Genomic DNA, 23361 nt, shown 5'->3' with positions numbered 1-23361 from the left:
AAATCATGTCGGCGGGCCGCACTTCAATTTTTTTTCTGATAATTATCAGAACTTCACATCATTTTTCATAACTACAATTTTTTGACGAAAAAAAAATCTGAAAAAGGAAAAATAGAACGAAGTCACGTGTTCAAAAACAGTAATAAAACACGGCTTTTTAAACACCGATATTGAAAATGTAAATCTTTTAATAGTTCTTTTTGGCGAACATTCAAACAACGTTTTTGTTTAAAACGATGATACTATTCGCAGGGTTGCTAGCGAGTTTTCGTTTTGAAATTCCAAAGTTTTTCCCGGTTTTTCCCAGGTTTTTTTCCCGGTTATAAATAATGGTCTTCTCGATATTTTTTATACTCGTCTTATATATAAAAATGAAGGCGTTTTCTTTGTAACAACATTACGTACAAACGGACGGTCGGAATGAAGTGAAATTTGGTATCCGAGGGTTTTTCGGGCCAGAGATGGTTTGTATTTTAGTTTCGAGAATGTCACATTTTATGGAAGGGAGGGCTCCCATACAAAACCAACCAGAAATGGGACACAACTCGAACAACTTGAAGACGATTTTCATGAAAACTGATTCCCGAGCACGAAGAAATTAAAGATGTGTTGATGAAACATTTTCTAACGATTTATTGAGTAACAGGTGAAAAGAAGTTTACCGGGTCAGCTAGTTTTCATATAAAATCATGGTGAATAAAAAAAAATCAATATACAGGGCTTCAAATTTCTAATAAATGTATCCCAAAACTTGTAAACCGGTTAGAAATCATGGCAAACACACTTCGGCGTCTTCTAACACGTAGTCTTTTCGTATCAATTGACAGATTTTCATGATTATTTTTAACAAATCTAACGAACGGGGCATCTATTCGTTGTTTTGCTCCGCAATTTCATCAATTTTGCAAAAATAAGTCCGATTAATTTATCTTGAAACTATGATGTAGTACTTACAACCAATATAATTTTCAAGATTTTTTATAAAGTTCTAGAAAAAAAAGGTATAATTTGTATAGAAATCTGTTTAAAAGACATCCAAACATACTATAAAATCATTATTTTCCATATGCAGTTATATTTGTTGGTACAAATACGAAGACATGTTTTTGAAAAAAAAATTTTAACTGAATTGAACAATGAATAACTTTCGTAATAGTCATTTGAACTAAAGGTTCGTGAAAATATAGAAATCTCGCCTGATCTTTCATTACGTCGTTTGAAACATCTTAAGAATTCACAGAAAACTGCTGAAAAGTTATCAAAACAACTTTAAATTCTGTATTTTACATATAGAATATGCTGTCCAGGCTACAAATATTCTAAATGGAAGAATTGCGTCCGCTCATTTTTTTCATACGACGTAATGAAAGCTCATGCAAGAAATCGTGTATAATACAGGGCTGAGCTTTAATTGTTTGAGTGTAGGATATTATTTTTGATCAGGTTTAAGACCTTAGATTTCGGACACTTTAAGCAACAGCTTAACGTAGAATGAATTCAAAATTTAACACTTGCAATGTAATGCTTCCTTCCTCAGGCCAATTCAAAAGAAATACAGAACAACAATAACATTGGAACACCAATATCTTTTTCTGGTAAAAAGAAGTATAACTCTGCTCAAAAACGTCTCACGCTGCCAAATTATTTGGCTTTTGCATAAATATTTTCATGAAATATGTATATCGAACACTGAATAATTTGACGTCGAAACTAAAACTAGTACAGCCGAATCTGGATGTGCGAGAAACCTCAATAGTGAGAGAAAACATCAAGTCTCAAGCTTTGCAAAACACAAAACCTCTTCAAATGAGAGTGTAAACCTCTATAAGCTAGAGTCGTTTTCCTGACTAGACCAGGGAAATTGGAGAAAATAACACTTTTGTACCATATTGAAACTTACTCAGAAACCTTCGAACTGATGCATCAACTGGTGTCAGGTGCATTTCTAACAAATACACATTGAATAGTTGCATTTCTAGATCACTTTTAAGCATTTGTATGTTGCTGACCCATTATAAAATAGAACCTGGTTAAGTTAGAATCCTCTTCAAGCGAGAAAAAAAGTTCAGTGCTTTGGACTTTAACTTATCCAGGATCGACTGTAGTTAGTTTTGTCTATAATAGTTTCATTGTTAAATTTATAACATTTGAGTTATGCTTGTAAGTGTAGCACACTTGCGGAGAGCGAAAAAAATGAGATAACTCATATTTCTCCGCAATTTGTTAAAAAAGCGATTCAAACTTCGATTGTTTACAAATGAACGAATAAGCGTTTATGAGATAATTCTATATCGAGACTCTTAAAAAATACTCCCAAATTTTGAAATAATTTTAAAAATATCTTTGAAACTCTGTGAAAAAATTTCAAAACATGTAAATTTTCCCGGTGAGGTGCCGAAATTCCCGGTTTTTTCCCGGTTTCCCGGTGAGATGATGAAATTCCAAAGTTTTTCCCGGTTTTCCCGGTTTTCCCGGTTCGCTAGCAACCCTGTATTCGTCATCACTTCCATTTAAAAATCTTCTGGAGCTTACCACAGTGATAACTAAGAGTGTGATAAATATATTTTTAAAGAAATCACAGCGTCGGACGTTGACTCGCTATTTGAGAGTTTTTGTAATTTTTTTCCACAATTAAAACTTGTCCTCAAAGCCTAGATTTTTTTCTACAAACGTTAAAAAACCAGTTTTTTTAATTTAAGTTCTATATTGAATCATTGCATTCAGATGTTGAGTAAGGTTGTCGAAATCTCAGTAAAATGTTGAATTTCACATATTTTTGAGCCACTTTCTTCAAAATTACACTTTTGATTTTTGGATTTTTATCCACATTTTTATTATTTTTAATCTTATTTAGATATAATGGCGATAGGATTTCTTAGGCTGTATTATTTTGACTCTGGTGATTTGGATTGCAAATTATAAGTGAAATAACTTAATTTATCGATGTTTGTGATAAATTTTGTATCAAAATTCTTAAAAAAAAGCATCACAGATAATCGTCAAAGATATTTTGTGTGGAATCACAGAATTTCAGATATCTATTGTTTTAATTAAGAACTAATAAGGCCGGAACAAATTTTAAATCCTTCTTTTGTCACTCGGAGTTGGAACACCGCGCGGGGGGGGGGGGGGGGGGGGGACAATAAAAAATAATGCCAGAAACATAAAACCTATAAATCAAGTATTTTTTTTATTGGCAAATTCAATAAAATCAAGAATACAAAATGAGAATCAATTTCCATCTTCCGAAATTTGGTTTTTGTTCTTGTAATCTTTCGGATATTTGAATTTTTATTTGAAATTTACTTGAATACTCAAAACTTTATTTATTTCCCCCCTTAGGGATTTTGGAAATTTCGAAGGGGGGAGTGACAAAAGAAGAAATTGATATTTGTTCCAGCTTAATTCATGTGGATAACTTTGATGCCGGCTGATTCATGTTGATAAATAATCTAAAATCGTTCACCCAGGCTTTATTATTTAACTTTCGTAATTTTCGTCAATATTCAAAAATAAAAAATATATCACAACTTTTTGGTTTAATTTTTTTTTGCCAGTACAGACCAGGCTTGTAATTGGTCACCATCGTTTGAATTTTTCCGGAGACCATCACCACACATCGTTCGTGACAATCGTGGAGAGCGCAATCGTTTGATCGGAGAGCAAAAAAATGTCAAACGAAATTTTGATCTTTTTTGTGGTTCGTCGTTTGACTGTCATCCCTCTTGCGTAGATAATCGAGATAATCATTCCACATTGCTCGACCAACACATCCAAACATCACCCGGCGCTGCAGAGTGACGAATTTTTTTTTCAACAGGAGGGAGTGAATAGAAAAGATTGCATTTGCTTATTGAGTCTGTAAATTCTGCTGCGTGAAAGAGATAGGCGATGTCGTAAACTGTCGGGAATGATGGTCGTTTGACCATCAAATTATCCCTCTCGTGTACCAAGACACGAAATTTCGTTCGACAATCACACAAAGAAGAATTAATGTCGTTTCGTTTGATGGTATTCGACTGTTCGGCAAGTTTTCGGTCGCATTCGTTTGATGGCACGAACAATGATACTGATAAAAGCAGGCTGTGCGACTGTCAGAGAAAATGTCGATGGTTTACAAGTCTGGTACAGACCCCGTTCGATTTTGGCAACATTCGATTATTTAACGGTTTTTAGAAGCGACATTACCTTTTAGTTTTCTCTATACAGGACCAATATAATTGAAACAAACACCATAAATACGTTTTTATGTTCTGAAATGGTGATAAAATACAACAAGAAAAACAAAAGTTTTTTTAAAAAAATTATAAAGTACTCCAAAATAACAAAAAGATTAAAAATAAAAAAAAACAAATACAAGCAAAAGACTAAAAATGACAAGAAACAACTAAAAAATGATGAAAAATAACAAAAACAGCAAATATGACAAAAACAACAAAGATTATTAACAAAACAAGAGTAGTGCAAAATGCATCAAAACATGAGAAAAAATGAAAAAAAAATGACTAAAAATTGTCGGAAATCGACTAAAAATAACATTAACGATAATAAAAATAGTTATTTTGTAAAAATGTAAGAAAAAAATTTAAGAAAAAAATTTAAGAAAAAAAACCGTTCGTTTTTGGCAACATTCGATTTTGGCAACACAAAATGTTCGGGCATGTTGCCAAAATCGAACGGGGTCTGTATGTAGCTTGTGTTGTCGAATTGGATAGAATAATTTTTGACAAATAATTGTTGAGTTTTTTTATCATCCATTTTTTTTTTGCTTGAAATCAAAATAATGACTTCACTAAACGGGTTTCGAAATTCTTTTGATCACGTGTAGGTTCCGATTTTTGGCTGTTCTTCCGACTCATTTTAATGGATTTTGCTCTCAAAGTGGTAGGAGTTTAAGTATAAGGAAAAAAGTATGCTGAATTAAAAAACAATCCAATATTACGTTAAGTCATAAATTATATTGAATTAAAGCCTTGAACAGAACGTAATAAACGCTTGAATTACCAGTAAAAGTTAACAATCTGAAATTTTCCTAACTATCCAATAAGTTAAGGCATAGACATTTGAGAAAAAGCTTCGCGGGCCGCACAAAAGGGTCTCGCGGGCCACATGCGGCCCGCGGGCCGCGGGTTGCTCACCCCTGACATACAACCTATCATTGCATAAAATTGAGAACTTTAGTTCTTTCAGATCGAAAATTAGAGAAAATCAGGAATTCAAAAAGTGATATCATTCCCATTTCCCACAATTAGTTTTTTGCTGTTGAAAATGTTAAAGAAACAAAAAAGTTGCATTCGGTATGAAAGTAGGTACAATTGCTGACATTCAAAACTCAAAACTATCTGCACGTTCGACTGGATTTGAACATTGGCCTGCTGAACATCTTTGTCACTCTTTTCCTTGAAATATGTAGTATAACTTATTCAATTCATAATTTTTTTCTCCTACGGTAGATTTTCTTGGCCTTAAAGAAACTTTTTTATTGCACATCCGTGTACACACAAAACACCAAGCTTATCCAGGCTCCTTTACTAATACAAATAATCTACACTAAACTTAGGACACTTAGAATTCTACTTCGGAATACATTCCACAGAACTTCTAAATCAAAACGCTCGGAGAAACGGTTAAAAGTCTTAATGGTGCCAATTAATTAGTACTGTGTTCGCCCCGTAATTGTTCTGCCGAAGAGGAACAATTAGCCAAAGATTCCGATTCGAGGTCGTAGGCTTAGTTGAAGTGCTCCTAACAGTACGGGACAGTCGGTTCTTAATGAAAGCACATCAACAACGACAAACTGCGGGCTTGCAGATGTTGGCATGGATCAGGCTTTCGTTGCTGGGAAGTCGCAACAGGTCTTGCCCCTTCAGGTGTCGCAGCGCTCAGAGCTGCTATGATAATAAGGGCATCAAAAAGCACAGGTATATTCAAGGATAGATAAAATAAAGCTACTGTAGAGATTCTTCAGACCGTACATGTCCTCAAAGTCTCTCGTAACGCGAAAAAGAATACGCAGATTTCTGGAAGCTTTGTCGACAATGTAGTGGGTGTGAGTCTTGACATCCGGTCGTTTTTCAGGAATCACATCAAGATTTTTCACGTGTCAAAATCAAGAAATTGAGAGGAATAAGAATACTATTGGTCCTAGATAACTTTTCTGAGGTACACCGAAAGAAGCTGAAACCTGGCTCGATTTACGTAAATGTACGTCCAGTTTAATTAGTAGCTGCAGATCCAGCCAAGTAGAGATCCACAACATCCTCACGTTCAACCGTTCCGATGTTAAAACCATGGTTCACCTTGTCGAACGCAGCAGACAGATTGCTAAAGATGGCTCAGTTTATGACCCAGTTTTTCTAACTGTCACTGTCTCCAAACGTAGTGGAGGTCAGAAAGTATGTTATTGTTGAGCGTTTTAGCATAAATCCATGCTGCCTGTTTAAAAAGTTTCACTTGTAGGTAAATGCGATCCAAGGCCACCAATTCGAAAAGTTTCAGTATTGTACACAAAGCTGAGATTTCATGGTAGTTATTGACATTTCTCCTATCCCCCTTTATACGAATTGTAAACAAAAAAAGGGATTTAAGGGGGGGGGGGGGGGGGGGTGTGTAGGGTCTAACGGGTATAAAAAAAACACCATTTTCACGATTTTTTTCTAGGGCTATCGTTCAAACAAATGTATTAAAATTTTTTGCATTATACAAAGCATTGTTAAAAGAACATTTAGTAATTTTTTCGTAGAAAAATATTGAAAAATGAGCCGGTGACGGAGCACTTTCGAGGATGCCTTTTAGAAAACACGATTTGCGGTGGACACTGTATCTCAGCACAGAATCATCTGAAGTCAAAAAATCAGAGCAAAATATTTTTAATAGATGTTTTTCTGGACCCCCAACGTTTTTATTTAACTTAAAAAAAAATTATGAAATTTTTGTGGCTGTTTGAAGTAAAAACTACGATTTTTCACGAAAAAATCCGCCATTTTTCACCTGTAAAATCTCCCCAAAGTAAAAAAATCAAAAAAGAAAAACGTTGGGGTCTGGTATTTTATATGTAGAAAATATGCTCCAAATTTGAAAAGAATCGGATAAGTAGTTTCCATATGACGATGTCCACGGACTTTAAAAATGTGCTTTCGAGAAAAACGCGTTTGAAGTTTCTGCTTTTGCTTTCTTGCAGTATTAGATAGGAGGAGATAAAGGCCTATAACTTCTACAGTTTTGCTTCAATTGACTTGAAAATTTGACACAACATTCTTGAAATGTTTTACAATAAGAAAATATAAAAATAAAAAAATCGATTTTTTGAAAGTGTTAGACCCTACCCCCCTCCCTTAAGAAAGTACAGGGTAAAGAAGGAATTCTTGTGCTTAGTGGTCTAGAGATGGGTGCATTCTCGACTGTAATACTGTTTACACTCGGATATGCGTTGAACTTTGTTGGGGCCCAGCACACGTGGGAGTACAAGGCAATGAACATGCAGATGACTGCAAACTGCACCAGAAATGGGCTCTGAACCGACGACGAGATGATCGACTGCAGAAGGCCCAGAAAGAGGAGGAGAGAATGTCTTGATTTTTCTCGATTACGAAGTCAATGGGGTCGTGGAACGAATTCAGGAAATACACGTCCTTGAATTCCTTCGATGGTTTATTTGAAACGTAGTTAGTGTGTGTCTTTAATTCAAGTCTTTGATCGAGAATAACGCCCAGATCCTTGATGTGGTTCACGCGTGTGATAGGCTCATCTCCAAGAAAGTACTCCCCAGTCAAAGGTTGCCGCTTACGAGAAAAGCTGCGAATCAAAGGCATGCAGTTGGTGTCGCACCAGCGAGCGAAGAGCTTGAACTGTTTTTTTTTTTTTTGCAGGAAGTTAATGTCGTGCGGGCTTTTTATGGTTCGGGCTATTTAAGGTCATCAGAATGACCAATCGAGTCCGCTTGTCCAAAAATAACGAGGTAACGATCGACGGGACCTTAGGCTAACAACCTACTGCTCCCGATTCATTAAATTGTTACGGAATCCGAAATAAACGACCGACCTGGAATTTTGGCGACGACTTTTAGCATAAAAACACGGACACGAATTGGAACTTGGAACGTTTTAACCCTAGCCCAACTAGGCAAGCTGACTCAACTTGCTAGAGAAGCTAGCCGCCTCAAGCTTGAAATTCTGGGACTGAGCGAAGTCCGTTGGCCTAACACTGGAGAACACAAGACACAGTCCGGGCAAGTACTGCTTTACTCTGCCATACGAGGAGAACATGCTACTCGGGAACGAGGAGTTGGTTTCCTGTTGAGCCCGCAGGCCTACGCCGTCCTCATTAGATGGGAACCGATAAACGAAATAATAATCCTAGCCAGATTTAGAACACGGGTTAGAAACCTTACAATGGTCCAGTGTTATGCAGGAGAAAGAGTAGTTTTACAGTCAACTGAACAGCGTGGTAGAGAAAATTCCGAAGGGTGACATTCAAATCCATTTGGACGACTTCAACGCAAAGATTGGCTCCGACAATCAGGACCTTGAGCGCATCATGGGGCGCCATGGCCTAGGACAGATTAGCGAAAACGGAGAGCTATTTGTAGAATTTTGTGGCAACAACATGGTGATCAGTGGATCGCTCTTCCCCCAACGACCAGTACATAAGGTCACTTGGGTATCCCGAGATGGCCGAACAGAAAATCAAATCGACCACATCTGCATCAGCCGAAAATGGAGAAGGAGCCTTCTTGATGTCCGGAACAAACGAAGCGCAGACATTGCATTTGACCATCACCTCGTCCTTGGCGAAATACGACTGAAAGTTGCGCGTGTCCAACGGCGCGAGGAGAAAGTCGGGTGTCGATATGACGTCCGCCGGTTGGAGAATCCAGAGGTGAAAAGGGCATACGTTGAACAGCTAGAATCCCGAGCCTCGGAATTGCAGACAGACGGAACAGTCGAAGAACAGTGGTGTGGAATAAAGAATGCCTTTATCACGACGAGTGTTGGGGATCGGAATGGACTAAGTACTAGTGTTTTCGTAGCAGTATAGCAGCTCAAACTGAAATTGTATATTTTTAATTACAAATGAGTTCACAATTGGTTTCATTTTACTAATCGTACTTACAATTTGCTAGTACTTATTTTATGCCTCTGTTTTTGAAATTCACGCCTCACCAGACCGCCCGATGGTTTTAAGAAGTTATTGATCGTTGTTGTTCTAGTTTTTAAATTAAAGCAGTCAATATTCGTCTCCTACTTTGATTTGAATTTATACTCACGTAAGATATAGGTAATTTGCTTGAGAGCCCCTGATAATACGAGCTCTTCAAAACACTTTCGATTGCGAGCTACAAATACAAATAGAATGAATATCCTAACCTCACTGATCTATTTTTACAGAATTGCTACTCACGATTGTACTGCATAGGCTTCAAACCACTTAGTAGGCGGCGCGACGAATTGATTTGCCCTTCTACTGCTGATTTGTGACCTGAATGAGGTTCATATTACTTATTTTAATATGTTAATTTATGTTTGTTTACAAATGTTACCTAGTATGATATGTTATAAATGTTTGTTACCACATAGGTCGATTTCACACGCAGTATCCTTCAATCTACTTCTGTTTACTTTTAATATCTTTATCCACAACGTTTTTCGGAAATTTTATAGAAATCAGAGATTTAACATGAGCTTTTCCAATTACTTTTGGATAAGACCGCGATGATAATAACGTTATCACTTCCGCCCAAAATATTTTCCCAGTAACTGCGACTATATGCCCTGTTGCTCTTTTTACTCTGCCGTCCACCGGCTGAGTAAACTGTGGTAACAACGAGCCATGGTACTCTCGGTCAAGTTTGTGGAAAAAGAAGTGAATGGATGTCGGATGAAACTTGGAGGATGGTCGATGATCGGACAAAGGCGAAAGTCGGAATTGAGCAGGCATGTACCGGGTCAGCCAAAGCAGCCATCCGCTTACGATATGCGGAGCTGGAAAAGGCAGTTAAACGAGCTTGAAGACGAGACAAGAGAGCCTGGACAAACTCCCTAACCGAAGAGCCGCCGCCAGATATTCGATTACTTTATGACATTTCTCGCCGCCTCAGTGCTGCAAAAATGCCGGACTAATGCAAGAATGCCGCTAAAAGACCGAGTAGGTCATTTATTGACCGGTCGAACAGATCAGCTCAAACGATGGACTGAGCACTTCGAACAACTCTTTCGAGTCACGAATAACGATGGCCAACAGAACCCGCAGCTGGAAGCGACAACAGTAAGTCGCATTAATGGCGTCAACTCGGAAGCGCCCTCGCTGGCTGAAATAGAAGCGGCAATCAGAAACATGAAATCCAACAAAGTACCTGGGATCAATTGCATCCCTGCTGAAATGCTGAAAGCCGACCCTGCCCTGTCACCACAAATGTTGCACCGTCTTTTCGCTGATATTTTGGATACTGCAACATTCCCGGCCGACTGGAAGAGTGCGGTAACTGGCGAGGCATAACGTTGATCTGTACAACCCTCAAAGTACTCTGGAAAGTGATCATGAACAGGATCCAGAAGAAAATCGAAGCTACACTCCGACGGCAACAAACTGGATTCCGATCCGGATGATCATGTGTGGAACACATCACAACGCTACGAATCATACTGGAACAAATCAACGAATTCCAGGACTCTCTTCTGCTGGTGTTCGTTGACTTCGAAAAAGCATTCGACCGACTTAACCATGAAAACATCTGAGCGGCTCTAAGGCGAAGAGGAGTACCAGAGAAGCCAGTCCATCTCATCGAAGCACAATACGAGGAATTTTCGTGCAAGGTCTTGCACGACGGTGTCTTGTCCGAACCAATCCCGGTAACTGCTGGAGTGAGACAAGGATGTATCTTATCACCGCTACTTTTTCTCATCGTAATGGATGAGAATCTGACTGGATCGATCGACTGTGCACCGGACCAAGGATTGCCGTGGAATCCTTCAATAATGGAGCAACTGAACGACCTTGACCTGGCTGACGATATTGTTTTGCTCGCCCAAACACAACCGGGTATGCAGAGCAAACTCGATGACCTCACCGACAGTTCCAAGGCAGCAGGTCTCAATGTCAATGTCGGAAAGACCAAGTCGATGGAGATCAACACAGGAAATCCTCCAGTTTCATGGTAGCTGGGCAACAAGTTGAGAAAGTGGAGTGCTTCCAGTATCTTGGTAGCCAGATAACGCCTGATGATGGTACCAAAAAAGACATCGAAACCCGGATTAGAAAGGCCCGATTTGCGTTTGCGAGTCTTCGAAACATCTGGCGGTCACGCTAGATCTCTCTACGAACGAAAATCCGAATCTTCAACTCAAACGTCAAATCCGTATTGCTGTACGGGCGCGAAACTTGGTGCACATATGCGGTAACAACGCGAAAACTGCAAGTTTTTGTAAACTGCTGCCTGCGGAATATCATCCGCGCTTGGTGGCCTGGCAACTGGATCTCGAATGAGGAACTACATCGCCGGTGTCACCAAAGGGCGTTAGAAATCGAGGTTCTGGAACGTAAGTGGAGATGGATTGGGCACACGCTGCGAAAAGATGAAAACGAGATTTGCAGAGAGGCGCTAGATCGGAATCCAGGAGGACATCGAAGAAGAGTCAGACCCAGAAACTCCTGGCGACGAAGCCTAGCCGCTGAAATCCGATCTGTCGACGAGAATCTTGACTGGGACCAGGTGAAGACGCTGGCTCCGGATCATCAACAGTGGAGGTCTTTTACTACGGCCCTATGCACCGGAGGGTCGGCGCGGGAACATTAAGTAAGTTAGTAAGTCACGATCGACGGCGTCGAGCTAGACTTTGTCTATCTCAACTCACTAGTGACTGCACACAAAGATAACAGCGATAACAGCCGTTAGATACTATGGACTCCACAAGCAACTGCGGTCGAGAAAACTTACCCCTCACACGAAGTGTAACCTGTACATGCCGCTCATTAGACCGATTGTTCTCTACGGGCACAAGACATGGATATTGCTCGAGGAGGACCTGCGCACACTCGGAGTATTCGAGCGACGTGTATTAAGAACTATCTTTGGTGCCGTGCTGTGAAGGTGAAGGATGAACCACGAGCTCGCGCTACTCTACGGCGGACCCAGTATCCAGAAGGTGGCGAAGGCTGGCCGGATACGCTGGGCAGGACATTTTGCGAGAATGCCGGACGACTACTCTCCAAAATAGGTATTCGCTACGAATCTGAGAGAAACGAGGTGGATAGACCACGTAAAGCGTGATCTAGCGAATGTGGAATGTCCGAGAAATCGGAGAACGGTTGTCTTGGACCGAGTGAATTTTACGAATTCTGTGCATTGAGTTATGTCGTGAAATGCATGAAAACTATGCAGATAAAAAATAAATAATATAAATTAGGTCATCAGCATTGCTCAATTTCGGGCCGCCGAGAAGTGAAAGTACATCGTTGAAATAGATTAAGAAAATAACCGATCTAAGATGGCTTCCTTGAGGCACACTAGAAGAGACAGGACCTGGAGACAGGACAGGAAGTCTGGAGAGTGTCTCCCGTGCGAACTGTCAATTTACGTCCAGTTAAGTAACTGCGGCACCAGCCAAGCAGGGACCCACCGAAACCTAGGCGAACTTTCTTGCGAAAAGAAAGTGAAAGTCAACAGGTCGCTTCTCGTGGACGTTTGGACATGAATTCTTCTTGGTCATTGAAAAAGTTATGCTTACAGTACGAGAATATGGGATCCAGGACCACCAATTCAAACAGTTTGGCTATCGCACATAGAACTGAGTTTCCACGGTAGTAGGATAAAGGGTCTTTTGCGATATTAACGGTATTTAGAGTGAATCATCGGCAAAAACGTCAACACGGAAGTTTTAAGGGACAACCAATCGATCGCTTATTTTGAATTATGAATTCTAACTTGAAGAAAAAAAAGTCATTAACTGTTCGCTGGATTATCGTACAAAAAAAGGGATTTGTAGTGATTTCCTTTGTCCCAATTCCATTTTTTGATTCTCCTCTATGGCCGATATTCTAAAAAAACGTATTCTTCTGTACGGTGCCTACTACTGGAACAGTCTGCCGATTTCAGCGAAAGAGTCAAGTAACCTGCGTAGCTTTTAGGAAGCACTGAATAGATCTAGGTTTTATTTCACCTCTATTCGAACATCAACTAGTGAAATCCTTATTATGTTACATATCCTTAACCTGAACTGTAGTTTATAACTGACAGGCTTACGATCTCCTAACAATAAACATTATTCTCATGAACCATTTTCCGTTTTTGCGACTTGGAAAAACAACGGTTTTGTGTAAGTAGAAACTGAAGAACGAGTTTCGGTCAATAACTAAAAGGTCGTTTATGAGGCTGGGTTATTACTTTCTTTATAAGAATATGTACTCGCCTAATGTCAAATTATTTCTTCTTCAACGCAAGGAATATCGAGATTTTTCTTAGTTAAAACAAGAACATCTCATCTTGTTACATTTTTAAAGTTTATAGCGAAACGAAGTCGAACGGAATCAACTAGTTCCTCATAATTTGTAAGAAGTTCGAATCATATAAATTTTGCCTTTCATGCAATTGTAATTGTTCTTTATTGATTTAACGTCAGCCCATAAATATAAAAATCATAGTTGGGGTCAAGGAAATTCATGTCCTGATACATAATCCAATCTTCGTTCACTCCATTTTACAGGTACATACCCACTTATCCATGTTATCTCTTGAACAATATTTTTGTTTTAAATTGTTTTCAGAGATTTGTCCTACATTTTATGTCTGTGTTTTAGATAAGCTTAGGACAAACCTGGCAATATATTTTGATTTACATATTCCCAAATTAAAAAAATTGATATTTTATGTTTGAGAATCAGCTGCAGAGACAAGTTCATTAGATCTGATGCAAAGTAGATTAAAGAAAACGTCTCTGGATAAATTACAACTACTAAATTTTTAAAAGTGCAATGACAACAAACGGAAAATTAAGGAATTTCTTGTCCTGATGAAAAGGCTTGTGCCAAAAGGTTTTCGTGTGTAAATAAATCAACAATTTCAAAAGGATCGGGAGAATTCTAAAAACGGAATTAGTGTTATTGCTGTATGAAATGTTGGAGCTTATTCATGATTTTAATTCAAGCAAGTGGAACAGTTATTGTTCATAGCCCAGCTCGCCCACCCATTGCTTTTCAGATTGCACAAGTCTCAAAAAATCTGGTTCAACCAGCCAGTCCTTCGAACTTTCTCCGAAGGGTGGGCGTACAAAATAGTCAGCTCTTTGCTTGTGAATTTCCCAACATAGCCTAGCCCAACTTACCTGAAACCCGAGGATTCCAGTCCGCAGCACTAGTGTGCTGCATTTCGCTGCTACTAGTATCCATTTCCGGCAACTTATTCCTTGAAATTACTCATTTTTGCACTGCACAAACCAAAAATAAATCCGCCATTAGCTTCTTCCCTAGCACACGAACATCATATTCTATGCTCTTGTGTTTTACTTCGAGGAAGGAACCAAATAAAAATCTTCACGCACGTACACAAATGTTCCAACTTTTTTTACTGTTTCATACGCGAAGCGACGCGTCGAGCTTTTCCCTTCTTTTCTTCCTACGCACTCACACAATCACCCGACGACGGGAGCTCATCGAAGTAACCAATCAAAACACTGGCAACTTTTGTTCTCTCTCCGTCCACTGCGACGAATGACGGAGTATCATGTTCCCCTTCGATGGGATCACTTTTCGAGTTTTAAAACCTCAAAAAAATCAACTTTAAGGTTGAAATTCATCCGAATTTCTATCCACTATGGTTCAGCAGCTATTCCCGTCCACTTTTCGATAGGAAATTGTTCACTTCCGACTCTTTTAACGCCACAAATTGATAATTTTCACGGAGCACAAGTCGCGAACTTCCGCACCTACTGGTGGTTTCCTTTCTTTTGAAATTTGTGAGGCCGTGTGAGTGACAGACAAGCTGCACGATTCGAGCAGTTTTGATTGTGTATGTGAGTTACCCGAGACGATTGAACATTTCGAATGGCCATGCAAAAAAAAATCTTAGAATATTTCCAACTACTTTTCATCAACATTTTCACGCAGAGAAAAATGCATGCGGCATTTGAAACAAAACAAAACTGATTTGTGTTCAAAACATTCATTTTTTCCTGTATTAAATTATCCATTCTTATAACAAAATATTTTTGGACTTTGATTTTAACCTTCCAAAGCCGTTCGCTAAATATCCGTTTCGGGGAAATATGAGTTGTAATTTGATTTCGTTCTCCTGGCTGTAAATGGTAACTGATTTTGATGATATTATATTCATTGTGTAGGTAATTTATTCTAATTACTCAACATTTCAAAATAAAGTCGATATGTATTACCAGGTTTTCAGAAACTGGTTCAGAAAGTTAAAAGTCCGAAAAATCAATTTTATTTTTAAAATACTCATAACTTCTGACAGCTTTTCACTATTTAATTATTTCATTGATGTTTGAAATTGTCAAGAATCCATCTATCCGAAAATGTATAGATACCCAAGCAACATTTTAAACTCCTTTTGGTTTTATAGGAAAAAATGCAGGTTTTATAATGAAATTGCATAAGTCTTGATAGCCGTGAAGCGTATTTCGATAAGACCATTACAAGAATTATCTTCAAGATATCTACACAACGATTATAAAACCTATTTTGAAAACCTCAATCGATTTTATTTTTTTTTTATTTTCCGTGTTTATAGCGGTTTTCAAAGCCGCTATAAAGCAATTTCAAAACTTTGCTATAAAACCCTGTCAAAATGCCATGAAACGTCAAATGTCAACAAACAGCTGATCGGATTGATTGTGACGAAAACAAACAAACCAGCGAATAAACAAAACGTGCTCGGAAAAACGACATTGAAAGAGTGTGGATGTTCGTTTTTTAATTTGGATTGATTGGCTGTTTTAAAACTTTTAAACTGTTGTATTGTCATTATTATTAAGAAGAACTGTGATAATTTTAGCGATAAATTCACAAGTATACCTTCTGTGATAAATAAGTGACCGTACTAAGATGAGTGGCGAGGATGCTGCTCCCGACGGAGCAGCATCAGCACATAACCTCAACCAACCGATACTGAATTCAGGACAAGAAAGGATGGAAGATGACGTTGAAACAACTAGCAGAGGAAAGGACCACGTCGACGCTGCAAGTAGAAAAACATTCAAAAACTATAATTATCAAAATGGGGATTGCCGTCCATATCGCGTAATAGTTGAGAACACAGATATAGAAAAACGAAAAGTTGTTAACAGGTTACAAATAGGAATAATGCTACATCAAAATGGTTTTGATAAATGTATCGATGATATCAGGAAGACAGCTAGAAATAAAGTAACAGTGTACGTAGGGAATATAAAAGATGCCAATAGATTGGCAAATTGCCGGAATCTAAATCTACAGGGATTCAAATCTTATGTTCCAAAACAATTCGTCACGGTGACAGGGGTTATTTCTGGTATACCACTTGAAATGCAAGATGAAGAAGTAAAACAGTTTATCAAGGCCAAAGCAGAAATAGATTCCGTTTTTCGAATGCATCGCTATAAAGACAAGAAAAAGGAACCCACATATAAAATGGGTGTAGTTTTCCGTACTAATACTTTGCCAAATGACATCAGTATATATTCTGTGATACATAAAGTCCAACCGTACATTAGAAAACCGATAATCTGTTTTAAATGTCTTCGTTATAACCACTTGTCCAAAAATTGTAAAGCGTTGACTGAAAAATGTATGTCATGCGCTACAGAACACTCAGCCGAAAATTCTTGTAATGTTTTAAAATGTTTGTACTGTCCAAATTCTAATCATAAGACGACTGATAGAGTGTGTCCCAGATGGAAGAAAGAAAACGACTTACAGGCAATAATGGCTAAGAAATGCATGACCTACCAGGAGGCAAGGCAGTACTACGAGGTTCCAACTGAAAATATGTTTGATGTTTTGAGGACTACAGAAGATTTCCCAACAATTACAGAATCATACTCAAGAGTTGCAGCTAGCGGGCGTAATTTTCCTCAACAACTACAACCAAAGCGCAGTGAGTGGAGTTCAAATGACAAAAGAAATAGAGCTAAAAAAGAAAACAAAGAACCAAATAAACTTAATGTAGAAACAGATAGTGTACCTGGAGTGGCTAGTATTTTGGGATTAAATCAAAACGAATTCGCTAAAAAACGTAAAATGGAAGAAGAAAAAGAGGAAACAAGAGGAATTGGGATGTTCAATAATTATAAAACAGGAGAGTTAGAGAGGTTTAAAAAAGAAATTGAGGAATCAATTAAAAAACAATCACAAGAAGAATTGAAACAAATAATTTCAACAATTAGCATGAAATTAGAAACTATTATGAAACCACATGGCACAAAAGGAGGAGAAATATCAGCTTGCATCTTGGGTGAATTAAATAAAATGATAGGATCAGTAGGAGACAAATAATGTTCACCGGCGATTTCAAGGTGTTACAGGCAAATATTCAAAGTCTATTCCGAAACAAAAATGAACTAACACATGAACTGTATACCCAAAACTATGATGCAGCATTGCTTTCGGAAATCTGGGTCAAACCAGAACAAATGTCTACTTTACGATGGAATATTCAAGGTTACCATCGACATCTGGCACCCCGTGCTGATGGGTATGGAGGAGTAGGAATATTCTTGAAGGAGGAATTTAAATTTGACAACATTCAATTACAAACAACAGACGATTTTGAAACGCTCGGAATATTCATACCTAAATTAGATCTGGCTCTAGTAGTCGTATATGTGAACCCAAGAATATCAAACGATAATTTGGAATCCGCCATAACAACACTCTTTAACGAAACAGCTAGATTCGGTAAAGTAGTAGTAGGAGGTGACTTTAACAGTCATAACGTAATATGGGGATGCCAAGAGTCAAACGGCAAAGGAACAATTGTACATGAAGCCATAATAGGAGCTAATTTATTATTATTGAACACTGGAGCTGTAACTTATATTCCTCCAGTTTCCAATCAAAGATCTAGTGCTATAGATTTAACATTGTGTTCTCTAAGTTTATTTAATGTGGTTCAATGGAAAGTTGTTGATAAAAATTTTGGAGGAAGTGGACACCTATTTATTGAGATCTGCCTGGATTTAAGAATAAACCGTAAACAAAAATACTACTACGATAAACAAAAAATATCGGAGGAAATGGCACAGGTTGAGCACTGGGAATTCGAGGATTTGAAAGATCTGTCTAAACTTTCCCAAAACATAACTAAAAAACACAAAAAAATAAGCAAACATACACCAAAATACTACTGGAGCTCGGAGTTATCCCAGCTCTATGAACAAAAACAAAACGCACTACGTAGTTACAATCAATGCTGTAGTAGTGAAAACCTAGTTCTTTGGAAAAGATCTTCTGCTATTTTCTTGAAATCTAAACTTGAACACATTAAAAACAAAATGATAGAACTCTCCAGCTCCATTGATCCTAGAAATTCGCATGAAAATTGGAAACTCGTTAGACGTTTAAAATTTCTCCCGGTTACTAACCCTAAAAACAATCCTTTAAACACCAGCAAGGATATGGCTTTACAGTTTCTCACCAGCAACTTTGGCCCATCAAATTACAAAGAACCTCTCCCACCAGCAAACAATACAAGAACATCCATACTAAACTATCGACATTGGAAAAACTTCATACGAAATAAATCCCCAACATCATCACCAGGTACAGACTATATAAACTATAATACATTAAAAAATTTAGATCTACAATCAGTCACAAAAATAATAGAACTGCTAAACGGAATGTGGCAAAAAGCAACTCTAGAAGATCACCTGAAGGAAATAAAAATTATCCCTATATTAAAGCCCAATAAACCACCAAATGAAATAAGTTCCAGCCGACCTATAGCGCTTTTACCAACCGTTGTAAAAATATTAAACGCAGCAGTATTAGTAGACATCCAACAAACGTGTGAAAAGAACAATGTCATTCCAGATTTATCTTTTGGCTTTCGCAAAGGTATGTCTACTGAGCATTGTATAACGTATGCAACAAATCTAATTAAAGCAGCACGAAGAGCCAACTATACCACAATTGGTGTCTTCTTTGATTTTTCAAATGCTTTTAACACTGTCGACATTGAAAAATTATACAGTATCATGATACAAAATGGTTTCAACGAAGATACATGTACATGGATCTACAATTTTTTAAACAACCGGAAAACCCTCATTCACACCGATCAAGGAATTATCAGCCAAACTATTTGTACTGGAGTACCACAGGGCGATGTTATGTCACCTGTGTTATTTAATATTTACACAGCTTCTTTGCATAATACAAACCTCGACCCAGATATAACAACTTTACAGTTTGCAGATGATTTTCTAAAAATTGTCAAAGCAAAATCTTTAGAAAAAGCCATTAAAAAGATGCAATCTGAAATAAACCGATTTATGGCAAAAGCTACGGAGTTAGGATTACGTCTTAATAGCTCAAAAACAAAGGCAATGCTATTTAAAGAAAGTGATAAACAACTCCACTTAAGAATGGGAGGAGAAACCCTAGAAACAGTGAGGAGCTACAAATATTTAGGTATAACACTTGATCAGGCACTCAGATACGGTATACATGTTAAAATGCTTAAACAAAATGTGTTGGACAGACAAAACATGCTAAAAATAATCAGTGGTATACGATATGGTGGCACACCAAGAGTGATGATGCTGTACCATAGAGCCTTGTACGGGAATTATTTGAATTACGGTGCAGTCATCTATGGAGGAACAGCTAAGAAATATTGTGACATGTTAGAAGTAACGAATAGACAATGTCTGAGAATTGCTACAGGATGTACTAAAACTACACCAATAAACACATTAGCAGCAATAGCTGGAGAAGAACCGCTGACATTCAAACGAACCTATTTAGCAAAAAAACGTATTGCCTTGCATATCCATCGTAACGATCTAATTGCACAACAATTACACTCTTTAGATTTGGACAACATCCAAAGTGAAGCAAAGTACACTTTTCTAGAAAGAATTTACATTAAAAACATACAAGAATTTCAAACGATATACACAGAAACAAAACCAGAAATAGAAATAAGAGTCGAGATAGAAGACCAAATGATAGGCTCAAGAATGAAAAAGAATGAAACATCTCCAATTGTTATGAAAAAACTGGCCCAAGAAATGATAAACAACCATTATAGTCACCGTGACCAATGGTACACAGATGCTTCTAAAAGTACAAACAAATGTGGCATTGGAATTTATGACGCTTCTTCCGATACAAAGATAAGCATTTCCTTAGTAAATAATGTTAACATTGCAACTGCAGAACTTTTAGCTATAAGAGTAGCTCTAGAACAAATACACAACGAAGAAGGAACTGGAGTTGTAATTTTCACTGATTCCCAGTCAGCCTGTAAAATTTTAAAAAGGGACATTACAAACAAAAAATTTGATCAAGTCACGCACGACATATGTTCCCTAGCTACAACAAAAAATGTAAAAATTCAATGGATACCCTCACATGTCGGAATAGAGGGAAACGAACATGCAGACGTTCTAGCGAAACAAGGACTAGACGGACCAATATTACTGGAGAACAAACTGAGACTCGACGATGCATATATGAGATACAAATCAGAATCACTCGAATCCACGAATTTATGGTATAGGAACATGGTGCACAATGGAAGAAAAGGAATCAAATTTTATGAACTACAATCAAATTTCTCTACCAAACCCTGGTACTGGGATATCGAATTAGGCAACATTCAAATTCGCACTTTGAATCGCTTACTAAGTGGCCATGACTATTCGCCCTATTATTTAGGAGTGATGAAAATTCGAGAAACAAAATTGTGTGAACTATGCAATACGAATTTTACCACCGAGCATGCACTTCTCAAGTGCATTCAATTCAACCATATAAGGAATCACTATGATTGGGATCGATATTCCAATCTGATTGAAATTATCCAAAATTTTGAAGTAACAAAACTGAAGGAAATCCTCAGTTTCCTAGAGAAAGCTCGCATGAAAATCTAGAATAGGAGAAAATTTGATCGAAAACTAAGGAAAAAAGGAGCATCCCTAAAAATCACCGAAAATCGACATATAACCAAGTAGTGGTGATATAGAGTATTAAACTCTCGGCCAATCAAACAGATCCATACATACATACATAAACAAACCAGCGAGAAGAATTTGTACGAGCAAAATTAAAATTCCTTTCCTCTCAACCGCCGGCAGTAATAAAGAAGGTATAGGATTCTCATCATTTGGTCGTCTAGTTGCAGTTTTGATTTATTTATTTTAACTTATGTAGGCACGAAACAACCGGACAGAATTAGGCAAGAAAGTGTCGGCTGCTTTACCCTGACTACTGCAATTTTGCAATTATGTTCCGGTCAACATCTACCCCATTCGGATGTTTACCGGGTATTTGTTTATTACGGTTCCGGAGGATGATTTTTTCGAATAACAATGCATTAGGATCGCCAATAAAATACCGTGTTGGGTGGCGGAGGAGTAATCGTTAATATTGGCAAAAGAATTGGAATTTCTAGTCGGTGGATCTGAATGCCTTGGGACGAAAGATGATTTCGTTACGACTGTTTGTGAACTCAGTGTTAAGTGTTAATAAGTGTTGAATTAGTGAATTCATTCGAAAATTATGAAAAATAAATTAATGAAAAGTTAAACGAAAACATATTTACTCTTTTATTTACTCATTTTATGCAATCAAAAGGAAAATTTGCTCTTTTTTCTGCGTGTTAGCATATGTAAGCTGTTTTTTCAGAGCTGATGGATAAAAGACATACAAGTGGTTATAAAAAAAGCTAATACCTATGTGTCTCGGTTGAACGCCATTTTTGTTACAAAATTTTGGAACTTCAAATGTTTGTTTGCTAGGGATATTTTAAAAATAAAGCATTATTTTCCGTAAATTGTTTGATTTGTCGGTACTATCACATTATATTTTTTCGAATACTGACAAATATCACTTATAAAAAAGATTTTCCTACAAACCTGGAAGATTTGGTTTTGAAATGTTCATGTTAAACTTATTTGATTCGTAAAATTACGGAGGGGCGTATTTTTTTGGCCTCTTTTTCGAAAAATTAAACGACAAAATTTCATGCGCACCAATTTTAGGCTAATAATATTACGAAAACCAAACTTTTTTATTCGTTTTATTGATCATATTATAAGTCCATGTTTTGCTGACCAGGTGCGCGATGATATTTTTTTATGTTAGAATTGTTATGAAAAATGGTATTTCAAAACCTAAACGAAAAAAACTATAGATTGAAAAAAGATTCTTTTTTGTTTATCTTTGAATCACCCCTCAGCAAAGATCTGTCAAGGTCATGGTTTTATAAACGACTTGTAATTCTCTCTTCAGAACCTCCTGTAGGTGGGCCTTTTTGCTCTTATAGGTGTTTTAATGGTGTTTTAATGGGGTTTATATAACTAAACGTTGTTTTATAGCGAAGTTTGCAAGTGCCCTTCCAGATCCTTATAGAACTTAAATTGTTACTTGGGATATGTTGGGGTCCAATGAAAGTTTTTACTGCTATGACAGATCTTCCGGTAGAAAAAAGTCTTACTTTAAAAAAACGACATCCAGTTTTGGCTTTGCTTAGCTGTATTTCATTTCTCAATGAACCGATTTTAAAAACTCAAATTTTAGTTTTTTGGCGTTAATTTGATAATTATTTTCATAGAACATACTTGGTCTGTCAAAACTACCAGTTCATCAGTATATTGGAATGATGATAAAGATGTTTGAAATGTGCGCTTCGGGTCATATTGACCCGAACGGCTTTGGAGGGTTAAACAAATTCTTTGATTCTAAATAAATGGTTCAATTGCTTATTTTAAACTTTTTTTCAATGATTTCTTTAAATAAAACACTTCATCCGTTGATTCAAGATATTTCAATTCGACTTGCAATAAGAATAGAACACAACACCACATTAAGATGATACGATTTGACCAACTGCATTTTTTAAAACACTTTATGTTAGAATATTTCACCTAGAGACGAAATATTTGAAGTTTATTAACGCAGAATCGATGGATTTTAATCCAAGAGATTCTTTTCAGTCAACAATATTCGCTTTTTCGTTGACTTCATACGAAAACGACATAAATTGTTTACTATTCTTATAAAGGTTTATTATTGGCCTTTCTTTATCCCAGAAGAAGAAAGGAAATTAATAAGAAAAATTCATTTTTGTGATCACAGATTTTATTTTTCGAAGATTTAACATTAAACTGCAACTTCTTCTTCTTCTTCTTCTCTTTCTGCTTATGGCCA

General features: G+C 37.3%; 1 protein-coding gene across 1 annotated transcript in view; it reads right to left on the bottom strand.

The window, feature by feature from the left end:
* LOC129751602 (bromodomain and WD repeat-containing protein 3-like) overlaps window positions 1-14925 on the bottom strand; it is a 40027-nt gene extending 25102 nt beyond the window's left edge. The window contains exon 1 of the mRNA XM_055747200.1: window positions 14316-14925. Coding sequence (XP_055603175.1) covers window positions 14316-14379 — 64 coding nt within the window. The 5' untranslated portion in view covers window positions 14380-14925. The remainder of the gene's footprint in view (window positions 1-14315) is intronic.
* Between the last annotated feature and the right edge of the window lie 8436 nt (window positions 14926-23361).

Source organism: Uranotaenia lowii, chromosome 3, assembly GCF_029784155.1.
Source record: "Uranotaenia lowii strain MFRU-FL chromosome 3, ASM2978415v1, whole genome shotgun sequence".
Lineage (NCBI taxonomy): Eukaryota > Metazoa > Arthropoda > Insecta > Diptera > Culicidae > Uranotaenia > Uranotaenia lowii.
This window is presented reverse-complemented; position numbering and strand designations above follow the sequence as displayed.